Genomic DNA, 10,320 nt, shown 5'->3' on the forward strand with positions numbered 1-10,320 from the left:
ACGTTAGAATGTAGCCTGATTTATATCCAGGGTAAAAAAATCCACTATTTGCAGCAGTGTTTTGGTACAACTTCGAGTTCGCAGTAAAGCCTCCCCGTAAATTTGCAGTAAAACCTGCTGTGCTTAAAAGTCCCAGTATTACCAAATGGTGGCTTATAGAAGTAAAGTATACACATAGTCACCAGGTGGTGCTGCTGCACCAGCATATTAGCCTGTCTTACCGTTCTTGCTTTGGATACAGCTTCTTCTTATAGTAAGCTGTTATTTAATTTAAACAGGTAAGATTGCTCTCTCCTTTTTAACTGTGAGTGATGATAGGATTTGTTGGTGTATGATCCCAGTTATGGGCCTGCCTGTCAAAAGCAGACTGTCATTAGAGTGAATGAAAAGCTTTCTCCGTGGTAGTGTTCCTCCAAGTAGCTATCATAAGGTTTACAGCCACCTTTCCTATTCATCAGACAGCATGTGCCTTATCTTGATGCTAGCACCAGCCAATTGCCATTGTTAGACACAGGTGAAACTCAGAAAATTAGAATACCGTGCAAAAGTCCATTAATTTCAGTAATGGAAATTAAAATGTGAAACTGATATATGAGACAGACGCATTACATGCAAAGCAAGATAAGTCAAGCCTTAATTTGTTATAATTGTGATGATCATGGCGTACAGCTCATGAAAATAGAACAATATCGGAGCTCTGAAAAGTATAAGCATGCATATGTATTCAGTACTTGGTTTGGGCCCCTTTTGCAGCAATTACTGCCTCAATGCGGCGTGGCATGGATGCTATCAGCCTGTGGCACTGATGAGGTATTATGGAAGACCAGGATGCTTCATTAGCGGCCTTCAGCAATTCTGCATTGTTTGGTCTCATGTCTCTCATCTTGGCAATGCCCCATAGATTCTCTATGGGGTCAGGTCAGGCGAGTTTGCTGGCCAGTCAAGCACAGTACACTGTATACTTTTCAGAGGTCCGATATTGTTCTGTTCTTCAATCCTTGTCTTCTTGGTTCCATGTAATATTCTAATTTTCTGAGATTGTGGATTTGGGGTTTTCATGAGCTGTACGCCATGATCATCACAATTATATCAAATTAAGGCTTGACTTATCTCGCTTTGCATGTAATGCGTCTGTCTCATATATCAGTTTCACCTTTTAATTTGCATTACTGAAATTAACGGACTTTTGCACGATATTCTAATTTTCCGAGTTTCACCTGTATTGTGCGTTCTAGAATTGGATATTGTTTTAGGAAGTTGTTGTTACCAATCCTTGGGATAAAACAGGCTTGGGCTATAAATCTTAATTAATAAATAAAATCTGTGAGCACCCTACAAATTATAACTGAGTACATATAAATGCAAGTTTTGAAATATTATTTTTTATGAAAAACCTGCTGAAATTGGCAAAAAAGACTTGTTTCTAGAAATTATTCATGCTTTTCAAACAAAGAAAAGTTTCTGAGAGAATTTTAAACAATTTTTATTAGCTGTGGAAAGATAAATTACCAGAAAAATAAAAAGCAAAATTTGTTGCAGAAAAAATATTTTTAAACTAGCTGGCCTGGCGCAGAGCATCTGCTCACTAGTTCTCCCTGTCTGTCCCCCATCACCCACCGATCTGGCTCCTTGCACCACCTTCCCCTGCTCCAGCCACGCCCTGCCATCTGGGATGGTGGCAAAACCTCCTTCTTGCCCCCCCCGGCTGATTTGGCCCCCTGCCCTGCCTCCCCTCGCCTTAAGCCGCCCCATGGCGGCGGACAGGATGGGCGACGATGGGGCGCTGGCAGCAGAGAGGGCATCTAAAGCTCCTTCCATGGGCCACTTGCCGCCCAAATGACAGGTCAGGCCATTTACAGTCCACTTTGAGGCTCTCTAGAGAGCCCTGAAATGCAGGTCCACAGAAGGAGCTTTCGCCTCCAGCGCTGCGCCCTGTTACCGCCATCTCTGCCGCCATTCCCGCCTCGGTCTAAGGTTGTATGTGCAACCCCTGCCCCCGCATTTCCATGCAGGGGCGGGGCTTGCCACGCACATCCTTCGCCTTTTGTATATACAGATAATGAACCATTTGTGGCACTTCATTTTGAACAGAAGAAAAGGTAGTGCAAAAGTAGCTTTGGAAGAGCGAGTGAAAGGGGGAATCCTCTTTATCATCTGAATATCTTTATTCATTTGAGCTGGCTCAGTCAGAGCTGAATCAGGGGTATTCAGCTTAATGCTGATCCAGCTAAAGTTAGTTGTGACCAAGTCCCATGAAAAGCCATGGGACTTGTTAATCATGTGTTGGTTGTTAAATTGTTTTCAGTGGGATTTAGAGATGCTTCACTTTAGCTGGGTTGAGGCTCAGGTCCTCTATTTCACTGGTGCTCTGAAAGCCCTGCTGATCTCACAAGTAGAGTTTGTGGTATGTGTCTACTGATTTCACCATGCCTAGTGACATCTTCCATCACCTCCTTCACAGATGTGAAAAGCTTGCTGAAGAATGCCTACAAAATCCATGCCAGAATGCTGGGCGCTGTGTGGCTTCTGATGCCTCAGTTCACTGCATCTGCACGGGTGACTTCCAAGGGACAAATTGCACACAGAAGATTGCACCATCCAACTGGCTCTTAGGATCCAGAGAGATTGCTACGATTTCTGCTGGGGTCTCTGGCTTAATCATTCTGGTGGCAGTCCTCACAGTAATCTTCAAATGCTACCGCCGTAAAGTCAAAGCCCATAAGCCAGTGGCCAAGGAAGACCCAGACCTGCTCTCCAAAAGTGAATTCTCCAAAAGTGTGGGGGTTGGAACTCAGGGTCTTCCCCCCATTGAACTCAACATCCTCAGCGATGGCCACCACAACCACCTTGACCATGATGCACTCCACCCAGGCAAGCCTACTGACACCCCAGAGCTCATCACCTTCAATACAAGCAATATCCAGAAGCAACGGGGTGCCATTGTGTGCAGCGTGGCCCCCAACCTCCCCCTGGCTGCACCCTCATCTGACAATGAGTCCATCATCAAGAGCAACTGGGCTGGAGAAAAGATGGGTTTGTTTGACCTTCTTTCTCTCTCCTTTCCATCTGCTATATCTGTATATTTCCAAATGATGTTCTTCTCGTGCAGTAAATGCACAGTTGCTTTTCATTCATTAAGGGGGATCCAGAAGTCTTTCCCCATGGTAGTAGCTCTGTTGCAGAAATATCAAAGGGAAATGCAGTTCCCCTCACCCCTCTTATTTAGCATAATAAATTGCACTTATCAATTGCCCGAACGGTTGAACTTCATGGATACTTCTATGTGACAGTGCCCATGACAACATGCTTGATGAGCAGCACAGCTTCTCTCACCCTTCTGTCATCTTTCTTGCTTCTAAACTTCAAACACAGGCACAAAGCTCCCCCTATGTAAAACAATGGGGTGATTACAAGTAGGGTTGTACATCCAGACTAATTCTCAACCATCATATGATCCGGTTATTGCACTGCTGTTACCAGGCTGGGGTTAGTATTTGTTGGGGTGTGTGTGTAATTTTTACCCACCCACCCCATTAATTAGCAAAGCGCTAACGAAGCTACCCACTCCAGTTACAGAGTAGAATGCAGAGTTTAGTTGTTGCAGCTATTTAGAGGAGACACATGGAGATTCTTGTAGAACTAAATACTAAGAATTTATTCGTTAAGTACACTTTGGATAGGAAAGACCTAATCCTAATCTAAAGACTACATAATGAAGAGGAAGGGAGAGAGCGAGAGATGTTTCCATCTGCTCTCCAAGAGGAAAGGAAGGGAATCTGACTCTCACAGGAAGTACCTGAGAAGTCCAATCAGCGGTCATAGAATAGAGACATGTAGAACAGCTAGGGAGACCCTTACTCACTATCTCTACTCCCAATGCCCCTAGTGGTCATTAGGATAGTTGGTGCAAAAGGAGAGCTGGTCTTGTGGTAGTAAGCATGACTTGTCCCCTTAGCTAAGCAGGGTCCACCCTGGTTGCATATGAAAGGGAGACTTGATGTGTGAGCACTGCAAGATATTCCCCTCAGGGGATGGAGCCGCTCTGGGAAGAGCAGAAGGTTCCAAGTTCCCTCCCTGGCATCTCCAAGATAGGGCTGAGAGAGATTCCTGCCTGCAACCTCGGAGAAGCCGCTGCCAGTCTGTGAAGACAATACTGAGCTAGATAGACCAATGGTCTGACTCAGTATATGGCAGCTTCCTGTGTTCTAAAAGGCTGATGCCCTGGAACTCCATCTCCAACAGTATTAAGTGAAAATCAGGTGCTTCTTTTTTTTCCCTGCTGCAAAGACCCTTACAACCTGAACAAACACAAGATTGTTAGAAATGGGTCAGTAACTGAAGCCGGAGCCAAAAATAATATGGGGAAAACACTTGTTCCTTTATACTGGGCAATATAGGTGGCAATACTTGTAAAGAGGAATCTAGTGAGGATTCCTCTTTACAAGTAAAGGGGTGGGGGAATCCACCGAAGGGCGGTGGCGGCAGAGCAGCGAGAAAGGTGGTCTAAGGTTCTTACCGACCCGGCACAGCTGTGGCCGCTCCCCCCTCCCCCAGTACAGCCCAATTGCCGCTGGGTCGCTCTTTAAACAGGCCGCCCACCCAGCAGCAGCATGGTTCCGGCCTCTGTACTTGTGTGGAGACCCCATCAAACCATCATGATTCACATGGAAGTAAAGCTGGCCAACCATGTCTCTCAAATGCCAGTAATATATGATATAGTTATGATAGATATAGGCTTCATACCGAAGGGAGAGTGAATAGGATAGCCATTCAGACAACAGGGAACCAAGACATAGGCCATCCTTACTGTAATATTTGTAGCATGGGAGAGATTAGGGCCAGAGACTTAGGGAAGTGCTGTGTGTTTGATGACAAAATTGTCTAAAATGCAGGGAGGCAATTGATTTGAGACAAAGTTAAGGGGTAGGGGTAGAGAGTTGCTTAGAAGAAATTTTGCTTGTTCTCAGAGTGAGATGATAGATCTGATAGACCTACTGCCAAAATCAGCATGAGGTGCTCTCCCCTCCCTAGCAGGAACGATCACTTACACTGTGTTGTGACATCACCACATTGTACTCTTCCCCACCTTTGCTAGGAGTAGCTTGTCACATGAAGCAGTGATGTTAGGGTGAGTGATCCTTCATGTTACAGAGGAGAATTTGCCGTGGGGGGTGTCATTTTTGGCAGTAGCCTTGTGCTGAGTTTGCTGTGTAGTCCCACCATGAGAGGAGCTGTCAATATTTCCTTCTCTCTCCACCATAGGAATGCAAGATCCAAACAGCAAAGGTCTTTGTCAAAAGTCCCCTCAACTTTCACATCCATACAGGTAGCATGCAGGGCTAGAGCAACAAAACACTCCTAAAAGAGGTTTTTGGTGCTTAGTGGGATGTTCAGCACGAGTGTATTATTATCTTTGCTTGAAAGAGCTGTTTGAATGAGGAAAACCCCAGTTGGTAAGGATATACCGCACACATCATACTGATTACCATGCCTATACATATATACCAACAGACGCAGAAGGGGGAAAACTGCACTATTGAGGGTCCAGGAGATTCCTGCACATTCTTCAAGAATTAGGGTACCTCGTCACAGCTCATGTGTTAATATCTTCTTGAAATCCGTTGATTATAGATAGAAAACACACGGGAGGTTCGATATGGATTTACGTTACTCATGCACTAGAAGATGTTAATATGTTTATGGTTTTATTTCAGTGTACCCAGGAGAGACAACCTACTGGCCACCAAGATACCAGCCAGCAGATATGCAAGAGTATCATCAATACGAAGTTATTCAAGGCCCCCTTCCACCTTCTCCACGGCATCGTCCTCCACCTTCCATAGACTCAGATCCAGCTGGCCTTTATGGTGGCTTCCCTTTCCCACTTGACCCAAGCAACAAGCGGGCCCCTCTCCCACCCCGCTACAGCAACCAAAATCTGGAAGATTTCTTACCCCCTGGTTCTGCTGAGCTACCTGCTTCCCAGTGCCAGAATGAATACACGGCCATTAGCTACTACCCTTCTCAGCTAGTCGAGAATGAGGGGCCACCTTACCATCCTGACCGTGGGTACAAGAGGGTAAGCATGCGACTCAGCGTGGCTCAGCCTTCCTATGCAGACTGCGAGGTGAGGCCTACATCCAATGTGAGAACTCAGTCAGTGCCACCTCCAAATTATGAGGGCTCTGACATGGTGGAGAGTGACTATGGAAGCTGTGAGGAGGTGATGTTTTAGTGGGACCGAGTCTGACTTGAAATGAGAAGGAATATTGAACGTCAGATTCCCTCCACACACACAATAAATTTGAAGGAGTGGCCATTTTCTTTGAGTAGCCTTTTCTGGAACGTGCTGCATTCTGCCATCTCCACACAGAACTATATTGAAAACTATCATTGGTGCTTCTGCCCATAGTTCTGTCAACCATGGTTCTGCTTTGGCTTGGATTCCAGATTAACCTTGTGGCTGTTTTGAGTTGGATTGCATCTGGATTGCACAGGGTGTTACTCCAAGAACTGTAAAAGCCTTTCACCAAGGATTGACAGCAAAATCTTCTTGCCGACACCAGCTCCTTTAGAAATGGAGAGAGAGCTGCCACGCATCTCTCCATCCCATGCATGGAAGTCTTTGCCAACAGGTTCTGCACAGAAAGACCTAGAATTCATTTTAACCGAGGAACAGCAGACATTTGTGGTTGTCAACTGCCACGGCAGCAGAAATGAGGACTGAGCTGTTGCTTACTGTAAAGGACGTTTTGTAATATGACAGACATCTCTTTGTGTTCTGCCTTTGGTTCTAACACCAAAGCTTTCAACTGGACTAAAAAAAACTCGCCCAGAGAGAACTGGGGTGGTGGTTGAGAACAGGCTGCCCTGCAGTTCTGTGTCTCCTTGCTCCTTTCATATAGAGGGGCGTTCTGCTGTCACATTTGTTCATTCTTTGGCCTGTCACTCTCAAGCCTTTTGGATGAAAGAGGGTAGGGGGGACAAAAAAGAAAGAACAGTTTCACATTTCTGTAGGAGAAAGAAATGCTAAGCCAAGCAGGTCATTTCTTTATCTTACACCCTAAAAGATTACAGGTCATGGGCAATGTAAGGCTATTGACTGGCAGGTAGTGAGTGAAAGAAGTGTGTTTTTCCCCCACTAGAAATTTGCCACTTGCTCCGTTTGCACCACAAGCCTTTTAAGACCCAAGGACTCCATGTTAATCAAACCAAGGATCTCATGAATGGAGGTTGTACGAGTCAGATCAGATGGGTTTGTTCTGATAATATGATCCCCATAATTAGCGGTAGCCTGTGTACCAATCACAGTGGTGCACCTAGGTAATTTTGGAATCTGGACCAAAATACTGGTGGGGCTGTGCATTCTCCTTGGCCTGCAGCTCAGCTGCACCCTAGCAGGTTGTAAGTCTGAACAGTCTTTGTTGAAAAGTCTTTGCATATATGCACACTTTGACCTGGATCTAAAGCCTGTGCCATCACGGGCTTGCAATACTCTATTCTAACTGTGTAGGTGTGCCAGAGCATCTTGCCGTTTTCAAGGGCTGCTGGGCCAAACGGGGTGGGGAGGCCTGCTTGGCTCACCCACCCCACATCCCGGCCACGCACATGGTGGCTAGAATTAGTGAAGTTTTTGGTGCTGCAGGGCAGCAGCAGTATGCTTGCAGGGAGACCCTCAAAAAATGCAGGTTCCCTTAAAATAAAACTATTAAAAAACTAAAAAAAAATTTATAAGCTTGCGGCAGGGGAGGGGGTGCGCGGAGGGGGGTGGTTCCGAAGCCCTTCCTGTCCAGGCACCAAAATGACCTAGATGCGCCCCTGCTGGCTACACCTACATCAGCTTAAATATATGCCATGAACCACAGGCATCTAACATTTACTCCTTGCATATATGCACACTTTGATGCAAGACTGTATGCGAGAGAAGATGTGTGAGAATCTTTTAGGAGCAAACACTGTCATGGAAAAGAGAGTCCATGCACTCGCATCCCAAAAATGAGCACTGAAGCAGATTATTTAATACAAGGCTGGCCTGTACATTGTTAATGCCTGGTTTTGCACTATTTCTCGGCCAGTTTACTGTGTGTATTTGTTTATCAAAAGCAATATCTAAAGCCACTGACCAGGCTTAGACACGGCTCCAACAACCTAGAATTGTCTGGCTTGGGACTTACAGGCACTGTACAGCCAGAGTCCATACAACCCCACTCTAGACAAGATATTATTCTGAAAAAAAAAAAACTTCAACAGTAGCGAATGACCTTACGACGCACATGGGGAAGAATTTTGCAAGTAACCCTCCAGATCCTGTTAAATCAGACTGAAGCTATATAAAGTACATGAACTTTATTAAGAAACAGGGGTTGCAAAATAGGGCGAAATGGAGTAAAGAAAAGAATACAGGAATTAAAAAGAAAATTTAAAAAGCATTTACTAACTGACTAGCACTGAGTTTTACTTTAGTGAGTCTATCAGTAGGCAGGTCCTTGGCTGAGAGAGTGTTAATCTCTACTGCTTCTCAGTGGAACATCCATTTTTGCAGATGGAAAAGGGTGAACACTGACCAGGCCTTTGTCCTCTAGCTTTAAAGCCATGAGGGAGGGGGTGAGTGGGGCTCACGCCTGTCCATAGTTCAAAGAGTATTATGATTTTCTCCCCTCTGGGTGGTGAGATGCAAAGTGGCCCTATCTCCTGTGTCAGGTAAGATTAGGGAATTGGTGAAGGGAAGGTCTGTTAAGACATTGTGGAGTGATGCTCTCACTTCAAGATGATAGTCTGTGTTTGTCACACAATAAAATACTTTTTTAACATTTTACTTGCAGATTAATCTAGGCTGTTTGATAGACAGCAGTATACATCGTTCTTATCAATAAAGAGGGGAGGATCTGGTTGTGGAATTTTGCTTCAGACGTGAAACAGTCTTAAAAGCCCAAGAGCATTAAGATCCTGACTGATGATCTACCTTGCTTAAGTTTCAACATGAACCTAGGAAGAATGCAAGAAGGAATGTTAGTAGCTTTTCTGTTTTATTTGTTTGTTGTATTTATATACTGCCCTATGTAGAATCTCAGGGTGGTTTACAATTTAAACAAACAGCAAATAAAACCTAAAAACCATTAAAAAAACATTAAAATTACTTTAAAACATCATAAACTAAAAGCCTGTTGGTAATAAGCCAGCAGCCTTACTATGGTTTCAAAGCTCCTCTTCCTGTCTTATGGGGGGGGGAGAAATATCTAAACATGTTTTACATTTTGCAATACATTTTAACCTGGAAATACTTTCTAAGCATGTGGCTTGCTGTAATGTCTTAAGCACAATGTCTTTTCCCCATCATGAGTCGATTGGTGACGCAGGCAGTGCAAAATTTTCTGCTACACCATGCTTGTCTGCTCATGCCCACTTCCACCACTGGTCTGCTACTTACAAGGAAAGCAGTCATTATGATATTGAATTAATATATCAATATCTGTGCCTACATCACCAGCTGCAGGGAATGCAAGTTTTTAGGAAGCTGCAACTGTTCTCTTTTTTCCTGCCACCTGGTGGCCGAAGGGCAAAACTACAAGTGCCGGTAGCAGACTTGTGCCTTTGGATGTGGGTGTTCTTCATTCACATGTAAAGGGGCTGGGTGGATAACCAGTTTAAAGGGCCAAAGAGGCATATGGGTGGGTGTGGGGAGATGCTCCTGCTGAACCCTGCCTAGATACACGCCAGCTCATGGTGCACATATAATGAATGTGCATTCGTACCCATGCAATCTGCCCCTCCAGTTGCTATTCACCCAGCTAGGCTCCAGTACCAGAAGTGAGCCGGGCTGAGATAAAAGGGCCTGGAGAGTAAGAACAGCCTGTGGAAGGAAAGGTTCAGGACTGCTGCCTGTACACTCCTTTCTATCACATTCCAGGTTTCTTGCTTTAAGTGTGAACAGGTCAGACCCATGAATAATTATGGGTCTGTCGACCTATGCAGCTTGTCCCACAGTGTTCCTGGTATCCATAGCCTCCACATAGTACCTTGTTGCAAAAAACATCTATACCGGGGTTTCAGTACTACATTAATTTGCACAAGAGCTTAAAAACACACACAACATAGGCATTTAGTTAGTGGGATAGTGCTCACATGCTTCTTTTCATGTACCTGTGGTTTTTCCCCATCTCTCTGGTTGAGCTGGTTGGTTGGTTGGTGAGAATAGAAATGTTACAAGTTAAAAGAGCACATAACACAAAGGTGGATTGCTCTTGAGTTTAGCTTCGATCAGTAGAACCCCTACATGCAAAAGACCTGAAGATAAGAATTCCCAAACCAGCTCACTTCCAA

General features: G+C 44.8%; 1 protein-coding gene across 3 annotated transcripts in view; it reads left to right on the top strand.

Annotated features, from left to right (window-relative positions):
* The window catches only part of FAT2 (FAT atypical cadherin 2), a 111,214-nt gene extending 102,404 nt beyond the window's left edge, over positions 1–8,810 (top strand). For 2 of the 3 annotated variants that reach the window (XM_053300794.1, XM_053300795.1), the window contains exons 22-23: positions 2,462–3,033; positions 5,715–8,810. In XM_053300794.1, coding sequence (XP_053156769.1) covers positions 2,462–3,033; positions 5,715–6,235 — 1,093 coding nt within the window. In that variant the 3' untranslated portion in view covers positions 6,236–8,810. The remainder of the gene's footprint in view (positions 1–2,461; positions 3,034–5,714) is intronic. The other variant, XM_053300796.1, reaches the window with a different exon arrangement.
* Positions 8,811–10,320: the final 1,510 nt, after the last annotated feature.

This window comes from Hemicordylus capensis, chromosome 2 (assembly GCF_027244095.1).
Source record: "Hemicordylus capensis ecotype Gifberg chromosome 2, rHemCap1.1.pri, whole genome shotgun sequence".
Classification (NCBI taxonomy): domain Eukaryota; kingdom Metazoa; phylum Chordata; class Lepidosauria; order Squamata; family Cordylidae; genus Hemicordylus; species Hemicordylus capensis.